The 22263-nt window shown below is 44.8% G+C and overlaps 2 protein-coding genes across 2 annotated transcripts; one reads left to right on the forward strand and one right to left on the reverse strand.

The window, feature by feature from the left end:
* Nucleotides 1-1497: 1497 nt before the first annotated feature.
* Nucleotides 1498-2001, forward strand: LOC130736872 (uncharacterized). The gene has a single exon (XM_057588649.1). The coding sequence runs from the start codon at nucleotides 1498-1500 to the stop codon at nucleotides 1999-2001; it is 504 nt and encodes a 167-aa protein (XP_057444632.1).
* A 2571-nt stretch (nucleotides 2002-4572) lies between these two features.
* Nucleotides 4573-20403, reverse strand: LOC130738916 (uncharacterized). Its single transcript, XM_057591098.1, has 2 exons — nucleotides 20315-20403; nucleotides 4573-8336 (listed from the first exon to the last, which is right to left on the reverse strand). The coding sequence occupies exon 2, from the start codon at nucleotides 8329-8331 to the stop codon at nucleotides 6658-6660; it is 1674 nt and encodes a 557-aa protein (XP_057447081.1). The 5' UTR covers nucleotides 8332-8336; nucleotides 20315-20403; the 3' UTR covers nucleotides 4573-6657.
* Nucleotides 20404-22263: the final 1860 nt, after the last annotated feature.

Raw genomic sequence — 22263 nt, forward strand, 5'->3', positions numbered from 1 at the left:
GTTCCGCACAATTCGAGAAAAAGCTTCTAACATGGTCAGAATTGCCTTGCAAAGTTGTTGTCGCTAATCCTGCGAGTCTGGAACAGTCTGCACTAAAATGATCATATCTTGGGCTACAGAACTCCGAATTAGAATATGATTGAAGGCCCGCGAAGCTGACTTAAAGAGCTACAACTCTCATGTTTACCTCGATTGAAGATTCAGACTTCTTGTGAGACAGGAGAATGCCTGATTGTTCAGTAGCTTACTCCTTTATGTGGGCCCGATTTTGTGAAGATTTAGAAAAGATTTAGATAACAAGGATTGTTACTTGATGAACAAGTTTATTTATTAGTATAAATAAGTGAGGCTTAGGCTTTTGTTAGAAACCACCTCATCTCACCACTTCACCACCATCACACCACCTCACCTTCTCCTCCTCCTATCTCTCCCTCTTTTCTAGTATGAGTTGCTAAACTCCCTAGTTAGTCTTAGGATTTTTAATATTCTTGTGTTTGCAAACTTGACGTTATGTTCTTAATGCAAATTTCTTCTTTATTAATTCTATTCATCTCTATTTCTAATCTAGGGTTTGCTTAATTCCGTAGTTTTGAAAAAAAGAGTTGATGCATGTTCGCATAGTTCATGTTAGTTCGTAACTGTTCCTTAATCGCTTAGTTTAGGAAACTGTAGATTAATTTCCGCTTAGTTAATTAGTTCTCAAGAATTAGGGAATTTATAAGGAAGAATTAATCTTTTGTAACCACTGAAAGTTTGTTGCACTTGATAATCCGATGACTAGCGCTTTCTCTCTTCTGTCTAATCTATTTAATTATTGCTTTGTTGTTACCTTCTATCAAATCAATCAAACCCTCCTTTTTATTTGCTTTTTTTTACTCTAATATCAATTAATAATTTATCAAGTCCTTGTGAGAACGATCCTGGTGTTCATCACCTTGTACTGCATTCAAAGCAAAAATACTTTGACACGCACCCGTGACAGTGCGTTCGTCAGTGGCAAATCCTCAATACTACATTGAACTCCCGGAAGATGATGAGGTGAATTCACAACCAACACAGGCTTTGGAGGAGATAGATGAAATTGGCTTGGCCTCTGGCTTTTACACAGCACTGGCTTTGGAAAAGAGAAAAAGGGATAACCAACCACAACACAAGATGGAAGGTGGACAAGGAAAACAGAAACTCAGAGTTTGCAATCCAACTCTACTGGCTTTACCAAGAATGACTGTTGACACGGCTGAGGAGGCGGGCCTTGCCATGCCCCCACCCCCTCAATGAGTCTACTCAGTTGGAATTGTCGCGGGATGGCGGCACCCGCGACAATGAGTGAACTCAAGGACCTATGCCATAAGTTTCAACCTTCAATTGTCTTTTTGATGGAAACCAGAGCCCATCTTGAGAGCTCGAAGAACAAAAACAATTCTCAGATCCCCTAATATGTTTTGTGTGGAGGCCTAGGGCACTGCGGGGGGTCTTTGCCTCTATTGGAAGGACTCCATGGACATTTCTATTAAGCAAAGTTCTCTTAACCTTATTTATGCTGCTGTTCGTACTTTTGTGTATGCACAACCTATTTTCTCCCAAAGAAGGCACTTCTGGACCAAATTACAAGAGCTCAACACTCAGCAATGGACCCCGTGCTGTTGCATTGGGGATTTTAACGAAATTTTAGAGCAACATGAGAAGCAAGGCCTCCGGGATCAGCCAGAATCAAGAATGCAATTGTTCAGGGATTGTCTTGACAACTCTAACCTCATGGATATGGACCTAAAGGGTTGCAAATTTACATGGTGTAGTAACCCTAGACAAGGTCAGGTCACAAAGGAAAAGCTAGACAAGATTCTAATCAATTGGCCATGGCGTGCTTTGTATCCAAACTCTTCGGGTTTTGCCCTTCCTATTGTCAGTTCAGACCACTCTCCCCTCTTATTGCGCCTCAAACCCCTCCTCCGTCCAACCAAACTGTTCAGATTTGAGGCTCTTTGGGTTGAAGACGAATAGGGCAAAGATATTGTGAACCAGGCTTGGATTTCATCCCCCTCCATGGATCAAACCTCCATTTCTTCTTGGCATAACTTACTGAGCAAATCTGAAAACTGTAAAAACTCCCTTACGACCTGGAGCAAGTCTAAGTTTAAGAGGGCAGATCTTGAGATTAACATTCTCACCCAAAGGATACAAGTGCTTCAGAATAATCACGTCTCAGAAGAGGAATGGCACGAGCTGCAAGAATTACAGAAAAAAAAATCAAATTGCTATGGAAGCATGAGGAGATTTACTGGAATCAGAGATCGAGGGTTAAATGGTTACAATGGGGAGATAACAACACTAGATTCTTCCATGTTTCAACTCTTCAAAGGAGGGATTTCAACCGGATTCTCAAAATTAAAGATGCAGGATGTATTTGGGTTAAGGGACAAAGGAACATCAACAAAGCTGCCTTCGATTTTTATCAGGATATTTATACCAAATCCCCTACCCAGCACCTTCAAGAATGCATTGCCTCAATCCCCAATCTGGTTATGGATAGCCTCACCGTAAGCTCTGCAGCCAAGTGGACATAGATGAAATCAAAGCAGCAGTTTTCTCTCTAGGTGATCTTAAAGCACCGGGGATAGATGGACTTAACGGTCTCTTCTACCAAAAAAACTGGGAGGTGGTGAAAGGAGAAGTTTGTAACGCTGTTTTGACTTTCTTTTAGAGGGCAGAAATCCCACCTGAGATTAATGAGACACTTGTGACTCTAATTCCAAAAATTCCCCATCCAGAGTCTATTCAGCAGTTCAGGCCCATAAGCTGCTGCTCATTCTTATACAAAGTCATCTCAAAGATAATTGTTCAAAGGCTGAAATCCTCTATGCCAAACCTAATTTCACCAATGCAAAGTGGCTTTATACAAGGCAGACAGATACAAGAGAACTTCCGCTGGGTCCCCCGCCAAGATGGACAATATAGGTCCCATCCACGTCGCCCAAAAGATTCGTATCCCCTTCCCAGCATTGATGGTCTCGTCGATGGTGCCTCGGGCAACGAACTGCTTAGCTTAATGGACGCTTATTCTGGTTATCATCAAATTCGCATGCACCCGGCGGACGAAGATAAAACAGCTTTCATGACCGCCAGAGTCAATTATTGTTATCGCACGATGCCATTTGGATTGAAGAATGCTGGCGCGACCTACCAAAGGCTGATGGATAGGGTTTTTGCTGGACAGGTGGGGAGAAACATGGAAGTTTACGTTGATGATATGATCGTTAAGTCAGTACGTGGTTTGGATCATCATCAAGATCTGGAAGAAGCATTCGGCGAGATCAGGAAGCACAATATGCGCCTCAACCCGGAGAAATACTCTTTTGGTGTTCAGGGTGGCAAGTTTCTGGGATTCATGATCACATCCAGAGGAATAGAGATAAATCCGGACAAATGCAAGGCGATTCAGCAGATGAAAAGTCTCTCTAATGTGAAAGAGGTCCAACGTTTAACAGGGCGAATAGCAGCTCTGTCTCGGTTTCTCCCTAAGTCTGGCGATAGATCTTTCCCATTTTTCAAGTGTCTTCGAAAAAACGTTGCATTTGAGTGGACAGTGGAGTGTGAGGAAGCTTTTGTTCGCCTCAAAGAACTCCTGTCATCGCCGCCGATCTTGTCAAAACCAATACAGGGGCACCCGCTGCACTTGTATTTTGCTGTGAGTGATAGTGCTCTGAGTTCTGTGATATTACAGGAAGTGGATGGCGAGCATCGAATTATTTATTTCGTTAGCCACACACTCCAGGGCGCAGAGGTCAGATACCAGAAAATCGAGAAGGCAGCATTGGCGGTCCTTGTCACCGCCCGGCGGTTGAGACCTTACTTTCAGAGTTTTCCAGTAAAGGTGCGAACGGATTTACCCCTGAGACAAGTGTTACAAAAACCGGATTTGTCAGGCAGATTGGTCGCCTGGTCGGTTGAATTGTCCGAATATGGGTTGCAATATGATAAACGAGGCAAGGTTGGCACACAATCGCTGGCTGATTTTGTGGTGGAATTGACCCCAGATCGGTTTGAAAGAGTGGACACTCAGTGGACTCTCTTTGTAGATGGATCCTCCAATAGCAGTGGCGGTGGCGCGGGAGTAACATTGGAAGGACCAGGAGATCTAGTGCTGGAGCAATCGCTGAAATTCGAGTTCAAGGCCACGAATAACCAGGCAGAGTATGAGGCTCTCATCGCCGGGTTGAAGTTGGCACGTGAAGTCAAGATCGGTAGTTTGTTGATAAGAACGGACTCGCAGTTGGTGGAAAACCAAGTGAAGGGCACTTTCCAGGTCAAAGATCCCAATCTGATCAAATACCTCGAGCGAGTGCGATATTTGATGACACTCTTTCAAGAGGTGGTGGTAGAGTATGTTCCTCGGGCTGAAAACCAGCGGGCGGACGCGTTGGCCAAATTGGCGAGCACGCGGAAGCCCGGCAACAACAGAAGTGTGATTCAGGAAACGCTGGCGAGCCCCAGCATTGAAGGCGAGCACATGGCATGTGTGAACAGAGGGGCGACGTGGATGGGACCTATATTGTCCATCTTGGCGGGGGACCCAGCGGAAGTGGAGCAATGCACGAAGGAACAACTGCGAGAGGCGAGCCACTACACTCTCATTGACGGACACTTGTATCACCGTGGTTTTTCGGCGCCATTGCTAAAGTGTGTACCGCCGGAAAAATACGAGGGAATAATGTCTGAGGTGCATGAGGGAGTGTGTGCAAGCCACATTGGTGGGAGATCTTTGGCTTGCAAGGTGTTAAGGGCTGGTTTCTATTGGCCCACCCTCAGGAAGGACTGTATGCACTTTGTGAAGCGATGCAAAAAATGTCAAGTGTTTGCTGATTTGTCCAAGGCACCGCCAAAAGAGCTGGTAACGATGAGCGCCCCTTGGCCTTTCGCCATGTGGGGCGTGGATTTGGTAGGACCTTTTCCGACCGTCAGGTCGCAAATGAAGTTTATATTGGTAGCGGTGGACTACTTCACTAAATGGATTGAAGCCGAACCTCTGGCCAAAATAACCTCTGCAAAGATAGTCAACTTTTATTGGAGACGTATCGTTTGTAGGTTCGGGATCCCAAGGGCGATCGTATCTGACAATGAGACCCAGTTTTCAAGCAACCAAACAAGGGAATTTTGCAAGGAAATGGGTATACAGATGAGATTCGCCTCTGTGGAGCATCCGCAAACGAACGGGCAAGTAGAATCTGCGAACAGGGTAATTCTGCGCGGACTAAGGCGACGGCTTGAGGAGGCTAAGGGAGCCTGGCTGGATGAACTCCCGGTGGTATTATGGTCGTACAACACCACTGTGCAATCTACTACAAGAGAAACCTCCTTTAGAATGACTTATGGGGTAGATGCCATGTTGCCGGTGGAAATTGACAATTTCACATGGCGAACCCAGCCAGATTTTGAAGGGGAGAATCAAACCAATATGGCGGTGGAGTTGGATCTCCTGTCTGAAACACGTGACGAGGCGCACATTCGAGAAACGGCGATGAAGCAGCGCGTGGCCGCCAAGTACAATAGCAGGGTTCGCGTTCGAGATATGCAGGTTGGCGATCTGGTCCTAAAGTGGCGATCAGGAGCCCCGGGAAACAAGTTGACTCCGAACTGGGAAGGGCCTTACCGCATTATCAAAGTTCTTGGTACAGGGGCCTACCACTTGGAGGAGCTTGATGGAAGGCGACTACCCAGGTCGTTCAACGGTTTGAGCCTGCGTTATTATTACAGTTGATTGTGAGCACAATGTATTCGCCAAAGATAAATGTTTTCAATGTACCTCGGAACTCTCCATTATAGCAAAAGCGTACTCTTTTTCTCCGAAAGGAGTTTTTTAATGAGACGCATCATCAATAAAACGAAAATTCATGAAATTCGCGTCTAAAAATCCCAGGGATTCCCTGACGGTCGGAATTGCCGATCGACACAAAGAATTACGGCGATCACTAGGTGGGACAAGCTTGATCCCCAAAAGGGCTTGCTGGAACCCTAAAGGTGGTGGCGATTCCACAAATGGCCTTTGACGCCTGGGAATCGCCCCCCGGAAAGTCTGACGTGATCGCCGGTCCCGTAAACGACGTGCTGGGTAAGTCTCGCCAGAATACGACGAGCACCGTAAACTAGGCAAAAGACTTGGGACCCCCAAATGGCCATTGGGACCCAAGCATTGTAAGCCCCGAGCGGGCAAAGCCCCGGGCGAAGCCCTCGAGAATGGAGGCCGTTTATTCCTTTGAGGAAAACGTCTAAAGTCTTGGCGGGGAAATACCAAGCAAAAAGTCCTAGTTAAAATTAATGCACGAAGTCGTTAGGCGTAATTCAATCATATGACGCGTGAAAAATAGCGCAAGATATAAGGTCGGCGAATGAATAAGGTGGAAGGCGAGTGCTTGGACACTCAGGATGTTGAGTATTTTATTACTCCGGCGTGTTGGGGCGTTAAGCTATGAAATTCATTCGTAAATTTTTTAAGCAATAAGAATGCGGCGACCAAAAAATGTAAGGCGGAAGCATTCCAACATGATTTGCAAAATATCCGACGGCGATATGAAAGCTATGGCGAAAGGTTGCTTATATATATGAATGACGGAAAAGTGCATTACAAGAGGGCAGACAAGGCTAAGTGACATTAAAACTACATTATTCATTGTTTCTTTCTTTTTCTCCTATTTCTTCTTCTTCTTCTTCTTCTTCTTCTTCTTCAGTCGCCATCCAGAGGTGTTGGTCAATCAGGGGAGGATCGTCAGGACCAACCAGTCCTTCAGCGGTTATCTCTTTCATTACTCCCATAGCGCTAAAATCAAAGTTCGGGTACAAATGTTGGGCCTGATCTTTGGCAAGGTAGAAGCCGCGCTTGCGATTGTCAAGAGCAATGTCAGCGGCTTGTTCCCTCGCCTCGGTGGCTTTGGTTTTCTCCGTCGCCAGCTCGTCCTCTAGCCCTTTGATCTTTGCCAGTTGGGAAGCAATCTCAGCATCTTTCGTGGCGAGGGCCTCAGCATGAGCTTCGGTCGCTTTCTTGATCTCCTCGGACGTGGCCTGCATCACCGCCTCCATGTCAGACTTCGCCAAGGCCAAGGACTCAGCAGACTTTTTCTCTTGCTCCGCCAGCGCCTTCTTCACTAACTCCAGCTCAGCGCGCAATGTGCCGAGCTCTGACTCCTTAGCAACCAGCGCCTCGCCCCTGGCGATCAGGTCCTTCTCAGCTTGCTCTTTTTCCTTTTTGCAAGCTTGAAGACTTGCATCAAGATCATCCGCTTCTTCCTTCATCAGCGCCAGCTGATCCTCCAGTTCGCCGATTTTAATCCCCGCCGTGCCAATCAACTTGTCGGCATGGGCTTTGTCTTTTCCTGCCTGCGTCGCCAATTTGTCGAAGCGCTTTTCCCAAGCAGAGGCGGCTTCTTGATGCTTAGCACTCTCGGCCTTCAACCGCTCAGCTTCAACGGTGGCGGCGTTGAACTTCTCAAACGCATGGGCAAAAATACACCCAGCACGTAGAAGACAAGCAAGGGTTTCCTCCTTGGCTTCATCAATACCCCGGCTCAAAACTTCTTTCTCTATGACTTCACGGTTGAGGCCGGTAAGCAAGAATTCTGAAGTTTCAATGGCGTTGGGAAGCATGTTGTAGTAGCTAGAGGAACCGCCCTCTTTACCAGGAGCTTGTTCGATCTGGGTCGCTTCAGAGGTAGCGGCTGCATCAGGAGAAGGTCCCTCTTCGCGGCGAGGTGGAGAAGACGCGGAGCGCCCATCATCTGTTGGGGGCGGGCTAGGAGGCGCATCCTGGCGGGGAGGAGACTGGGGGGTTTCATTTTCTTTTCCTTTCTTCCCGGTAGGAGCATCAGACGACGCGGCAGCCGTTGTGGCATTAACGGTGGCGGGTTTCTCAACAGCTGAGGGTTGAGAGATGTTGGCGTTTGTGTCAGCGGTTGGTGGCTGATCAGCAGAGGTAGTTGCAGTACCGGTGGAGGCGGCTGTAGCACCTACAGTAGTGGACTTGGCGGCGGCTGCGGAGGCCACGTCCGCGGTAGCAGATTTGGGGATCGGGACGGTGGTTGTCTCGGTAGTTGCGGCGGCGGAGGCTTCAGTGACATTTTTGCCTTTGGGCGTAGCGGCAGTGTTGGGCTGAGCGCCGGGGTTGGAAGGGCCGGCGACGGAGGAGACTTTGGCCAATTTTCTTCTCTTGGGGGCTTTGGCGCCCTCAGCTTGGTTCTCGGCACCGCCCCGCTTTTTCACGTCGCCCTCAGCGTTGAACTTTGGGGAAAAGCGAGTCATTCTCCTCTCGCGGGCCTTCAGGAGCTCGGCATTCGTGAAGTTCATATCTTCTGCAACAATAAAAAAAGAGGATCAGTGACAACATAGGAGACGAGAAAGAAAATGTCGATAATAGAAGTAAGCTATGGATAACCTAAGTATTTGGGAGTTCTTGAGAGGCCAGCGCCCACAAGGACTGTTGTGCTGTCAAGGATGGGAAGCGGGGCAAGGAGATTCAGGAAGGCTTTGTCGTTGGCAGACAAAGATTCCTCTGAAGGATCGGTAATCCCATTGGGCTTCTCCGTCCAGTAGAGAGGGAAAAGGGCGGTCCCGTCCCTAAGGGTGAAGGCCTCGGGGTAGGCGGGGTGAACCGCCACACGAAAGTACTTCCGCGCGAAGGAGGACTTCGCGTTACTTTTGTGGGGATGCAGGCACTTCCAGCCGGCCCGGGCCTTTAAGGAAATCCATCCTCTGTTTTTGATGGACTTGGGGTCAACGTCGTAGAGGTAGAAGAAACTGGTAGGAGATGGGGCGATGCCAACCGCGGCGCATAAGATTTCAAAGCACCGAATGAAGACCCAGGCGTTGGGGTGAAGTTGGCAGGGAGCCGCATTGATGTCGCGGAGGACGGTTTGGACAAAGGGCGAGAAAGGAAGCCTGATTCCGAGCTCGCTAAACATGTATTCGTACGCAAAGAAAAAGTGGGATCTCTTTACGTCGCCGTTTAGTTTATGAAGCCAGGGGCGATCCTCAGAACTGCAGATCCAGATCCTGAGTTTGGCGTTAAACTCATCATCATTAGACAAACCACCCAGGGAGCTCACGAATTGCACAATGAGATCGCTTTCCTGGAAAATGGAAGGTTGGTCTATAGCCTCGTGGGTGGGGGCTCTTTGGACTGGAAGGGGCAGAGTGGAGAAGGTTTTTAGTCGGTAAGGAGGGATCTCTGGGACCTCTAAACGGAGGCCGCCGGCGGCGGTGGAGTCAGGGTCGCTTCCGGAGGAGGAAGAGGAGTGGTTAGGGGAGGTAGGATTTGAAGCCATTTTTAGAAGACAGCGAAATGAAAGAAAGGAAAAGATGAGTATGTATATGATGCAAAGATGAGGGCAGTAGGACTCACCGGAGTAAGATGTGAAGAGTGGGTAGCGGAAAGGGTGATAAGCGACGGCTCCGGAACGGAAGTTGGTAGAGGGGGTTTGGTAAGCGATTAGGGAGGTGAAGAGAGGTTTCGGAAAGGGATGATTGTGGGGAAGGAGGGTTTTTATAGGGAGAGGGGGAAGGCTGGAAGAGTGACGCGTGTTGGACGCGTGTGGAAGGTTGGAAGTCATGATGGTTTTTTGGGGAAGTGGGTTGCGTGTAATGGGGAGTTATTGCGTATGATGGGATGTAATGGGGAGTTACTGCGCGTGATGGGACGGTTATGAAAAGTGAAATGACGGTTCCGGAGAAAGAGGAAAACTGATGTAACTGACGCGTCACGTGGAGCAGTTAAGGATTTGAAAGATTTTGAAATAAGAAGAAGCGCGAAGGACCTCGCCATCATAGAAGCCAAACGCCACCGCCTAACAAGTAATACTAGCATTAAAGTTTAGTCGCTCGCCAGGGACATCGCCAGCCGACACTGGGGTGATCAGTACCTGGTCAATACTCGCCACCTTTCTCATCGGGGAATGATCGCTCACCTGTTCCAACCAATTGCCGGTACGGAGTGATCGCTCTCGCCGTTTGTGGGCTTGTGGACTCGCCGGTATGAAGCGATCGCCCTCGCCACTGGTGGACTTGTGGACTCGCCGGTTTAGGTTGATCACCAAGACCAAAAATGCTTGTTTCCTTTCATTTACGCCATGTTGGCGATATAGCTTATTTATTCCTTCTCAAGCCATGTTGGCAGCTTAGATCCCGGTGTATTATGGGATACATGTAAAGACATTTAAAAGACACACTCAGCTCTCATACTTCGCGCTCGGTGTCTTGTGGACTTGTGGACTGGGCGAGCCCCTAGAGGGGCAACGCCCAGGGGTTAGCTCGCCAAAGAGCGAGAGCTTGGCCTTAGGTTGGGCCTCAACTCCGGAGGCCCAATCAGCCCAATAGGTAGTGCCCAAGCCCTATAAATAGGAGGTAGTCATCAATTGTAAGGGACTTTTTGGCTCATTTGGAGAAATACACACTGGAAATTCAGCATTCACTCTCTAACTCTCTCTATCTCTAGCTCAATCTCTTTACCCTTTGGTACTATACTTTTCTTCAATGTTCATTCCTAGAACAGCAGACAGATACAAGAGAACTTAATTGTGGTGCAGGAAGCTTTCCATGCTTTGAAAAAACCAGGGGCTATTGGGAGAGATCATGTTATAATTAAATTGGATAAGAATAAGGCTTACAATAGGGTAGAGTGGCCCTTCCTGAAGGAGATCCTACTGGCTTTTGGTTTTAATCCTCAATGGGTCAATCTCATCATGGTACTGATCTCCGGAGTCACCTACAGGCACAAGATTAATGAGGTGGTGGGAGAAAAGCTAATTCCTGAGAGGGGTCTTAGACAGGGAGACCCCCTCTCCCCTTATCTCTTCCTCTTTGTCATGGAAGCCCTTTCTCTTCTTCTTCAAAAAAGTGCTTCTAATGGCAATATATGTGGAATCAAACTGGCCCCCTTATCTCCGGCTCTTACTCATCTATTATTCGCGGATGATGCTATTCTCTTCGCAAGGGCAGAGTCACAAGAGCTGTTTGAATTCAAGAGGATCCTCAATCTCTTCTCCAAAGCTTCTGGCCAGAGAGTGAACCTCTAATGTAAGGCCCTAGTTTTTTTAAGCTTATGCTAAGTGAATAAACTTCTTATTCACGATTAGGGTTAATGTAATGTGAAGGGAAACCTGAACGAAAGTTTATTAAATGAAATATATTTATGAAGGAGAAAGTTTAGGAAAAGTTCAAGGATTGCATTATGATCGATAAAAGTTATAGCACGAACGTTTTACGCTTAAACCTAGGTCAGAAACCCTAGTATATAGCTAATTTTCACTTTTAGGCACGATGGCAGTTAATTCCAAAAATCTTCAGAGAAATGTTAGAACTTCTCTTTTTCCATATATCACAATCGTTTCGAGGCGAAACTCTAGGATCTACGAACGTCCGATTCCAATCATCGGAAGTTTGCCGAAACCGAATCCCTGGTATTTCAAAACCCTAGAATCACCCGACTATGGGGACTTTATCTATTCAGAGCTTCAAATGAATATTCTACACGCGTACACCCATTTCTCTTGATGATTTCAATCTTTCTTCCGAAGGAAGTTTTCTATTCCGACATTCGATGCAAAAAGCAACTTATCGGGTAAAATAGTTTTATACCGACTATGCATTAGTTGCCAAAAATACAAGGAGACCTCTTTATAGTTTTGGAATTCTTTTGCCAAAACATATCTATTAATTCACGGAGAATGACGCCGGGAAAATCAGATTCGCGAAACTTTCATTTTCCCGCGAATTTCCACCTTCTATATATAGCAAAGAAAGGAAGAAAAAACCAAAAAAACTACCCATTTCCCCACCCAAACCCGCGGCCACAAAGAGGAAGAAGGAGGAGAAGATTTTCTTCATCGTTTGCTTGATCGTCGATCAATCAGTTGCTACTTCAAGGCTTCGAGGTATAGTCGCTAATCCTTACCTCCGATCGCTTTTTCCATAGCTTTTCTGAGGGGATAGTTTATGGGTTTTTGCAAAACTATCCTGAATCTTTCATTTCTGATTCTAAACCTCTTCTATATGTGCCCAAGATCACTTCTGCCGGATTAGATTTCCCGTTATGTCGCCGGAATTCCGCCGGAATCAATTTTAGCCTTAAATACCCATTTTTGGAGTTTTTGAGGTAAAGCTTCAACCTTTAGGCTAAAAACTATCGCCTTAGCTTAGTGCTAGTAGGATTAGTTGTCATAAACGTCGTTGGTGACGTCCCTGAAAAATTTTATTTTTGGGATTTCAGTTTTGAAAATCCTAAGTTAAAAATCATGACCAAAATACCCCTGCGACAGTTTTTGATCCGATAATTTTTCCGAGTTCAGAATACCCTTAGTTACGGCTTATGAAAGCATAGGAACCAAGTTTGATCGAAGAAAAATCGAGCCCCATAATTACCTAAAGTGGCCGAGCCCTATTAAGGGGGAGGAGGAAAATTTCATTTTCCGAAAACTTGTCTTTCGCGCTAGATTATCGTACCTTAGAGTATAGATTACTTCGTGTAACCTTAGTAAGTATCGATAGCTTAGTTCTCGATAGATTCTGATAGTATTTCTGTGACTTTGCTTTAAAGGAACTTTTGAGGAATTTCCTGAGGAGCAACGCTTTGCTTGTGAGGAAGAGTTAGAAGATAATCCTGGAGAATCTGCAGGTGAGGGCTTCTCACTGAATCTCTAGTTAATGCTTAGGGTCGATGTTTCGACATTGTTTACTGTTTATGCACTGGAATTGTGTGTGATTGGAAAATGTTTTCTGAGGCTTCGGCTGACAATGTAGATGATTCATCTACTGAATGTTTTTGAGATTGTCTTACATGCTATGTGCTATGTGGGTAATCTAGGATGTGTGGTGCATGCTTTATATGCTAAGTGCTAAGTGTTTATGATGCGATTTATTGATATATGACATGTTGTTGATTGTGATGATTTAAATATGCTCTGTACTGGAATCTGAGATTCTGAATGGTGAGAATAGCGGGCAGGTCATGCCGATTTTATTTTGAGAGTTTTGAGAAAGTTTGATAGGACGAACGAGGTTCGGGCCTTAATTTTGTTTAGTGGATCGAGACATCCTATGGAAGCGACTTGGGATTGGGAGATCCTGCAAATGTATAAGACTTGCGATAAGACAAAAGGGAATCTATTTTATAAAGAAAATTCATAAGACCTTAAATAACCTCAAAATCTTTAAGTAATGATAACAACCTCGAAGGAAGGCATTGGAAGTCAAATCATAGTTTTGGAAAAGCGAGGAGTGTCGTCGGATCCAAGTGTTGAGGAGTTTGGTAAGTTCTGAGTATGTTGGTACTCCTTCGCTCGTTGAGCAGTTTGTTAGCCATCCAAGGGATGATCCGAGAAGCTTCACTGAGGCGTGAGACCTTGTGAATGCGGGATACTCCACTGAGGCGTGAGACCTTGTGGAAAGCATGGAACTCCACTGAGGCGTGAGACCTTGTGAGAGCATGAACTTTCACTGAAGCGTGAGACTTCGTGAGAGTATTGATGACCCGAAGAGTCATCGTGAGTGGTTGCACTCATTTTATGATTATTGTATTTTGTCGCAGAATCGACTTTACCTTAGGGTAAGCTTTTAGAGACATTAATTTAGCTAGAACACGTGGCGACGTGTCGAGTGAGGTCGGAGACGTTGTTTGGCTAATCACTGCATTGCATGCACTCATTAAGTGGTTTAAACACAGCGAGATACCGGACCACGGCGGATTCCAAAATTGGTTATAAGACCAGGATTTCCGCGTAAGAGCGCTGCTAGGTGACTCTTAGTAGCAGACCGAAATGGCAGGCCTTCGGGTTTTATGCTGATCTGGCTACATGATGATGTTGGAGTAAGAGGCATCACGGGCCGAAATGGCACCACCGTGGCTGGTGAAGGGCTGATCCGGTGATGTCCATCCGTTCCGGATTGCATATTGGTTGACTGGGTTAACCTGCATACATATCATGCAACATGCATACTAATTTAGTTGTTGAGTGTGATTGTTATTTGTCAATCCTATTTGGAACATGCTATTTGTTATTGTTGTCCTTCACGTTCGATATGGAACATGCAACCCTAGGAATGACATCTCTAGTTATAAGCCTAAGTGGCTATTTATTATTTGTACCTATTGGGTTTATTATCTACATAGTTCTTTAGAGTTAACCCTCGCGTCTTCTGTGTGTGTTTTGGCGGACAACGCCTTTTGTCAGATGAATATTGCGGATTGGTTCACCATGGTCCACCCTTCGGGGGGGATTAGGTATGAGATGATCGATCAGGACGACCCCGGGTCGTGGGTGGTTGACCCCGCGAGCCATCGAGCGACGTATTCGGGGCGCATCATGGAGGACCACGTGGACAGTGGAGGACTCTTGAGGTCAGGAGTGTTGAGGCGATGCTCTATCAGCTTCAACTTGCCACTGGGCGTTCACTGCGGACCAGGATTCGGAGGACCACCGCCGCCACCGTCATCTTCAGAGGAGGAGGATCCCTCAGAGGAGATTCCAGTGGGAGTGCCTTCGGCAGGGTCTAGTGCACCCTCTGTTGCGATCATCGATGATCAGGGTTCGGGCCCTAAGCCCGTGAGTCCAGCATCGGAGCGCACTACGGTTGCGAGGGGAGGACGGATAGGGTTAGTAGACTTGGTCGTTCTGGATTCTGATTCAGACGACGATCATGCTAGCACATAGTTTTGAGTGTTGGTATGAGCTCCTCGAGTTAGGATTAGTGTAGGAGTAGAGTTTTAGCTCTGACAGTCTTGCTTCATTTGTTACTTAGGGGACAGGGTAGATCCGCCTATAGCTTTTTGTGTGGTTTCCTTACGGGAATCACAGAGAGTTGGTTGGACTTAGGATGTCTTATATTCAGGCCATTGGGTCAGCTGATTCTCAGTTTTGAGGGATGGTGTTGCGGGCACTTCACCCTTTTCATTTGGTTTGTATATATTGCCTACGGGCGTTGCACTTTTCTTTCCGTCACTGGAGGTTACTCGTGACGAGGTTGCTACTACAGCGGGGGCTGTCTATATATTGTATATTAGTTCTGATTATTGTTATTGTTGGGTTTTATTTAATTCAGTCTTGTCTTAGTTATTATCAAAAAAAAAATATTCACGTTTTTCCGTATTAAGTTTATTTTGGTTACTAAAGTAACACCCCGATTTCGGTGGCGTCACTTTAGTAACCAAAATAAACTTAATACGGAAAAACGTGAATATTTTTTTTTGATAATAACTAAGACAAGACTGAATTAAATAAAACCCAACAATAACAATAATCAGAACTAATATACAATATATAAACAGCCCCCGCTGTAGTAGCAACCTCGTCACGAGTAACCTCCAGTGACGGAAAGAAAAGTGCAACGCCCGTAGGAAATATATACAAACCAAATGAAAAGGGAGAAGTGCCCGCAACACCATCCCTCAAAACTGAGAATCAGCTGACCCAATGGCCTTAAAATAAGACCTCCTAAGTCCAACCAACTCTCTGTGATTCCCGTAAGGAAACCACACAAAAAGCTATAGGCGGATCTACCCTGTCCCCTAAGTAACAAATGAAGCAAGACTGTTAGAGCTAAAACTCTACTCCTACACTAATCCTAACTCGAGGAGCTCATACCAACACTCAAAACTATGTGCTAGCATAATCGTCGTCTGAATCAGAATCCAGAACGACCAAGTCTACTAACCCTATCCGTCCTCCCCTCGCAACCGCAGTGCGCTCCGATGCTGGACTCACGGGCTTAGGGCCCGAACCCTGATCATCGATGATCGCAACAGAGGGTGCACTAGACCCTGCCGAAGGCACTCCCACTGGAATCTCCTCTGAGGGATCCTCCTCCTCTAAAGATGACGGTGGTGGCGGTGGTCCTCCGAATCCTGGTCCGCAGTGAACGCCCGGTGGCAAGTTGAAGCTGATAGAGCATCGCCTCAACACTCCTGACCTCAAGAGTCCTCCACTGTCCACGTGGTCCTCCATGATGCGCCCCGAATACGTCGCTCGATGGCTCGCGGGGTCAACCACCCACGACCCGGGGTCGTCCTGATCGATCATCTCATACCTAATCCCCCCCGAAGGGTGGACCATGGTGAACCAATCCGCAATATTCATCTGACAAAAGGCGTTGTCCGCCAAAACACACACAGAAGACGCGAGGGTCAACTCTAAAGAACTATGTAGATAATAAACCCAATAGGTACAAATAATCAATAGTCACTTAGGCTTATAGCTAGAGATGTCATTCCTAGGGTTGCATGTTCCAAATAGGTTTAACAATTACCAATCACACTCAACAACTAAATTAGTATGCATGTTGCATGATATGTATGCAGGTTAACCCAGTTAACCAATATGCAATCCGGAACGGATGGACATCATCGGATCAGCCCTTCACCAGCCACGGTGGTGCCATTTCGGCCCGTGATGCCTCTTACTCCAACATCATCATGTAGCCAGATCAGCATAAAACCCGAAGGCCTGCCATTTCGGTCTGCTACTAAGAGTCACCTAGCAGCGCTCTTACGCGGAAATCCTGGTCTTATAACCAATTTTGGAATCCGCCGTGGTCCGGTATCTCGCCGTGTTTAAACCACTTAATGAGTGCATGCAATGCAGTGATTAGCCAAACAACGTCTCCGACCTCACTCGACACGTCGCCACGTGGTCTAGCTAAATTAATGTCTCTAAAAGCTTACCCTAAGGTAAAGTCGATTCTGCGACAAAATACAATAATCATTAAACGAGTGCAACCACTCATGATGACTCTTCGGGTCATCAATACTCTCACGAAGTCTCACGCTTCAGTGAAGTTTCATGCTCTCACAAGGTCTCACGCCTCAGTGGAGTTCCATGCTTTCCACAAGGTCTCACGCCTCAGTGGAGTATCCCGCATTCACAAGGTCTCACGCCTCAGTGAAACTCCTCGGCTCATCTCTTGGATGGCTAACAAACTGCTCAACGAGCGAAGGAGTACCAACATACTCAGAACTTACCAAACTCCTCAACACTTGGATCCGACGACACTCCTCGTTTTCCCAAAACTATGATTTGACTTCCAATGCCTTCCTTCGAGGTTGTTATCATTACTTAAAGATTTTGAGGTTATTTAAGGTCTTATGAATTTTCTTTATAAAATAGATTCCCTTTTGTCTTATCGCAAGTCTTATACATTTGCAGGATCTCCCAATCCCAAGTCGCTTCCATAGGATGTCTCGATCCACTAAACAAAATTAAGGCCCGAACCTCGTTCGTCCTATCAAACTTTCTCAAAACTCTCAAAATAAAATCGGCATGACCTGCCCGCTATTCTCACCATTCAGAATCTCAGATTCCAGTACAGAGCATATTTAAATCATCACAATCAACAACATGTCATACATCAATAAATCGCATCATAAACACTTAGCACTTAGCATATAAAGCATGCACCACACATCCTAGATTACCCACATAGCACATAGCATGTAAGACAATCTCAAAAACATTCAGTAGATGAATCATCTACATTGTCAGCCGAAGCCTTAGAAAACATTTTCCAATCACACACAATTCCAGTGCATAAACAGTAAACAATGTCGAAACATCGACCCTAAGCATTAACTAGAGATTCAGTGAGAAGCCCTCACCTGCAGATTCTCCCGGATTATCTTCTAACTCTTCCTCACAAGCAAAGCGTTGCTCCTCAGGAAATTCCTCAAAAGTTCCTTTAAAGCAAAGTCACAGAAATACTATCAGAATCTATCGAGAACTAAGCTATCGATACTTACTAAGGTTACACGAAGTAATCTATACTCTAAGGTACGATAATCTAGCGCGAAAGACAAGTTTTCGGAAAAGGAAATTTTCCTCCTCCCCCTTAATAGGGCTCGGCCACTTTAGGTAATTATGGGGCTCGATTTTTCTTCGATCAAACTTGGTTCCTATGCTTTCATAAGCCGTAACTAAGGGTATTCTGAACTCGGGAAAATTATCGGATCAAAAACTGTCGCAGGGGTATTTTGGTCATGATTTTTAACTTAGGATTTTCAAAACTGAAATCCCAAAAATAAAATTTTTCAGGGACGTCACCAACGACGTTTATGACAACTAATCCTACTAGCACTAAGCTAAGGCGATAGTTTTTAGCCTAAAGGTTGAAGCTTTACCTCAAAAACTCCAAAAATGGGTATTTAAGGCTAAAATTGATTCCGGCGGAATTCCGGCGACATAACGGGAAATCTAATCCGGCATAAGTGATCTTGGGCACATATAGAAGAGGTTTAGAATCAGAAATGAAAGATTCAGGATAGTTTTGCAAAAACCCATAAACTATCCGCTCAGAAAACTCTACAGAAAAGCTATGGAAAAAACGATCAGAGGTAAGGATTAGCGACTATACCTCGAAACCTTGAAGCAGCAACTGATTAATCAACGATCAAGCAAGGATTGAACAAAATCTCTTCTCCTCCTCTCCTTAGCAAACTCGCGGCCTTGGTGGGTAGAAAATGGTGGAGTTTTGTGATTTCTTCTCACTTGCTTGCTATATATAGAAGATGGCAAATCGCGGGAAAATGAAAGTTTCGCGAATCTGATTTTTCCGGCGTCATTCTCCATGAATTAATAGATATGTTTTGGCAAAAGAATTCCAAAACTATAAAGAGGTCTCCTTGTATTTTTGGCAACTAAAGCATAGTCGGTATAAAACTATTTTACCCGATAAGTTGCTTTTTGCATCGGATGTCGGAATGGAAAACTTCCTTCGGAAGAAAGATTGAAATCATCAAGAGAAATGGGTATACGCGTGTGGAATATTCATTTGAAGCTCTGAATAGAAAAAGTCTTCATTGTCGAGAAATTCTAGGGTTTTGAAATACCAGGGATTCGGTTTCGGCAAACTTCCGATGATTGGAATCGAACGTTCGTAGATCCTAGAGTTTCGCCTCGAAACGATTTTGATATATGGAAAAAGAGAAGTTCTAACATTTCTCTGAAGATTTTTGGAATTAACTTCCGTCGTGCCTAAAAGTGAAAATTAGCTATATACTAGGGTTTCTGACCTAGGTTAAGCGTATAACGATCGTACTATAACTTTTATCGATCATGATGTAATCCTTTGACTTTTCCTGAACTTTCTCCTTCATAAATTTATTTCATTTGGTAAACTCTAGTTCAGGTTTCCCTTCACAATACATCAACCCTAATCGTAAATGGAAATCTTTTCCACTGATCCTAAGCTTAAAATCTTGGGTCTTACATCCAGAAATCTGGGCTTATTGGAGGCAGAAGTTTAAACGACAACAGGAAGGCTACCCTTGCTGCTATCTTGGGCATTCAAGTTTGGAATAATCCGGGAGTGTACCTAGGTTTGCCGGCCGAATGGGGACGATCGAAAATCCAATCTCTACAATGGATCAAGGATAGAATCCTCAACAAGATGCAAGGTTGGAAAGGGTCTCTTCTTAATTTTGCGGGTAAGGAAGTCCTAATCAAAGCCGTGTTGCAAGCCATCCCGACTTATGCTATGGCTATCCTTAAATTCCCAAAAACTTTATGCAGTCATTTAAATGCAAAAATTGCTCAGTTTTGGTGGAGAGGGAACAAAGATAGGGGTATCCATTGGCGAAAGTAATCAGCCCTAACTTTGAGAAAAGAAGAAGGCGGGATGGGTTCCAAGGACTTGGAACTCATGAATCAAGCACTCCTAGCAAAACAAGCTTGGAGAATTTATCATGAACCCGAAGCCTTATGGGTCAGGATCCTTAGAGGAATTTATTTCCCTGCTACTACTATCTTGAAAGTACAGAAAGCCAGGAATACTTCATGGACATGGGGAAGCCTGTTGTATGGAAGGGACCTACTCTTAGAACATGGTCAATGGGCCATTGGATCAGAGGAGAATGTGGATATAGCTGATCATAAGTGGATAACATCAGGGGAAAAGCTACTGGGTGTTCCAAGGGGCCTAAAAGTCAGCAGATTAATTGATAGACAACAGCAGAAATGGAAAGTGGATTCTATACAGCAGCTCTTGCCCAATACTGATATTGGAAAAATTCTCCAGACCCCATTCAGTCTTACCGGAGCAGAAGATCGCTTTTTTGGCCCTTTGTCCCCTCAGGCTCATATTCAGTTAAATCATGTTATAGGACAGTCAAGTCAGCAACCTCTGATACCCAGAATCTGGCCTCAAGCTCTTCTCATCCATCATCCTTCCATTGGCAAACCATTTGGGGTGCTCATATACCCCAGAAGATCAAAGCCTTCCTTTGGAGAGCCGCCAACAATGCTCTTGCAGTGAAAAATAATTTAAAGCGGAGGAATATGGAAAGAGATGATACCTGCCCAATTTGCAACTCGGAACTAGAGGACTTAAACCACTCCCTCCTCTCTTGCAAGTGGAGTCAACCAGTTTGGTTTGGGAGTCCCTTCAATCTGGCTGCACAGGAGACTCACAGTACCCATTTTGCCACATGGTTAGAAAAAATGATGCAGACCTTAAATTCACAGGAACCAGATCCAACACAAGCTATTGCATACCTCTGCATCCTTCTCTGGGAGATCTGGAAAATGAGGAACAAAGCGATCTTTGAAGGCCATCTGCCTAATCCTGGTTTGTGCCTGAAATTCGCAGCCTCTTTGCAAATGGAGAGTTCCTCTGCTCTTCAGAGTACTGTGCATCTGCAAAGAGCCACCACTCTTCACACAGAACCTGTCCATTGGAGGAGACCTCCCCCCACCTTCCTAAAGTGCAACACGGATGCAACCTTCTCCCAACACTCTCGCAAGGCTGCAGGAGCCTTCATTTTCAGGGATGATTTTGGAAGGGTAAGCTGTGGAGCAGCAAGGAATTTACACGCAAATTCGCCTCTGGTAGCAGAAGATCTGATCCTGAGAGAAGCTATTAACTGCGCACACAATCTGGACCAAAAACATGTTCTCTTTGAATCAGATCGCAAAATTTTAATTGAAGCTTGCAATGGACAGAGACAACTGGGAGCAATTTCAAGTATAATCTTGGACATACAAAATTGGAAATCAGCTTTCCTAGAATGACACTTTACCTGGACTCCAAGAGAAGGTAATTCTGTAGCTCATGCAATTGCACAGCTCCAGAGATCTGCAAATTTACCACCCTTATGGCTCTGGAATCCTCCTCCACCTTTGGCTCGTCTGATGCAGCAAGACATGCAGATTTGATGTGCTGCAAGAGGCTTTTTTCTGATACATAGGCTCTCCAATAGGCCATTGGCATTTTGTCTTCATGGTGCCCAACTAATACAGACTCACAAGTTCTGCTTTTTGCCTCTTCCCAGCGTGTGAAGTTTTTTTCCTTTGTATTTAGTGCCTTGTTGAGTCATGTGCCTACTGTATTGTTTTGGCATTGTTCTAGGTGGAATTTATTCCCTAGACAGCTAAGCTAGCTAGTGCTTATTGTTTTATTTGGTAGCTATGCGTATTAGCTAACTTTCAGGGCTTTGTCCCTTTGTTTTATTTCTGGGCTTGGCCCACTTGAAATGAAACCTTCTTACTTTGACAAAAAAAAAAGTAGACTAAGATTATATATAAAATATATAGGTTAATGTTGCTTATAAAAAAAAATATAGGTTAATGTAATCTTTTTTTTTTGGTTACAAGGTTAATGTAATCATTTAGGTTAACTGTAGTTATTTTCCTAACACATGAAAAACAAGACACATGAAAATAGGGGGAAAAGTAGTAAATTTTTTGTTTTTATTATTATTTTAACATGTTTGTATCTAATAAAAGTTAAAATAAATTAGAAAATAAAAATCATTTAGGAATTCGAAAATATTTAAAATTGAATTTTAACTAAACCATTTAGACACCTATCTCTAATAGTTTGCACTTTGCACCAATAACAAATGTAGTTTTTTTTTTTGAAAGTAATAACAAATGTAGTTTAGAAGTAGGCCTATAAGGTCATGGATTAGGCTTGTTCATAGAGTTATGTTAATCAATTTTAGAATGGGTTGTTTTCTTATAATTTTAATGCCCATGGGTCGGCCTTAGCCTACAGGGTTATGTCACATGTGGACTTTTTCCCCCTGAATAGATTATATGAAAAACAATGTTCTCCAGGGGTTTCTGCAGTGTTGATATTGAACTGTCTCTGTGGGGAATTCAGTCTGTATAAGCCATCATATTGTTTAGTCATTATGGTATCAACCTCTCCAATTAGATTTTGTCATGTTACATCAAATAACAAGTATTACTTGTAAGCAGTGATAGCATGCTATTGCTATTGTTATTCTTAATTCCTGGTTTT

This window comes from Lotus japonicus, chromosome 2 (assembly GCF_012489685.1).
Source record: "Lotus japonicus ecotype B-129 chromosome 2, LjGifu_v1.2".
Lineage (NCBI taxonomy): Eukaryota > Viridiplantae > Streptophyta > Magnoliopsida > Fabales > Fabaceae > Lotus > Lotus japonicus.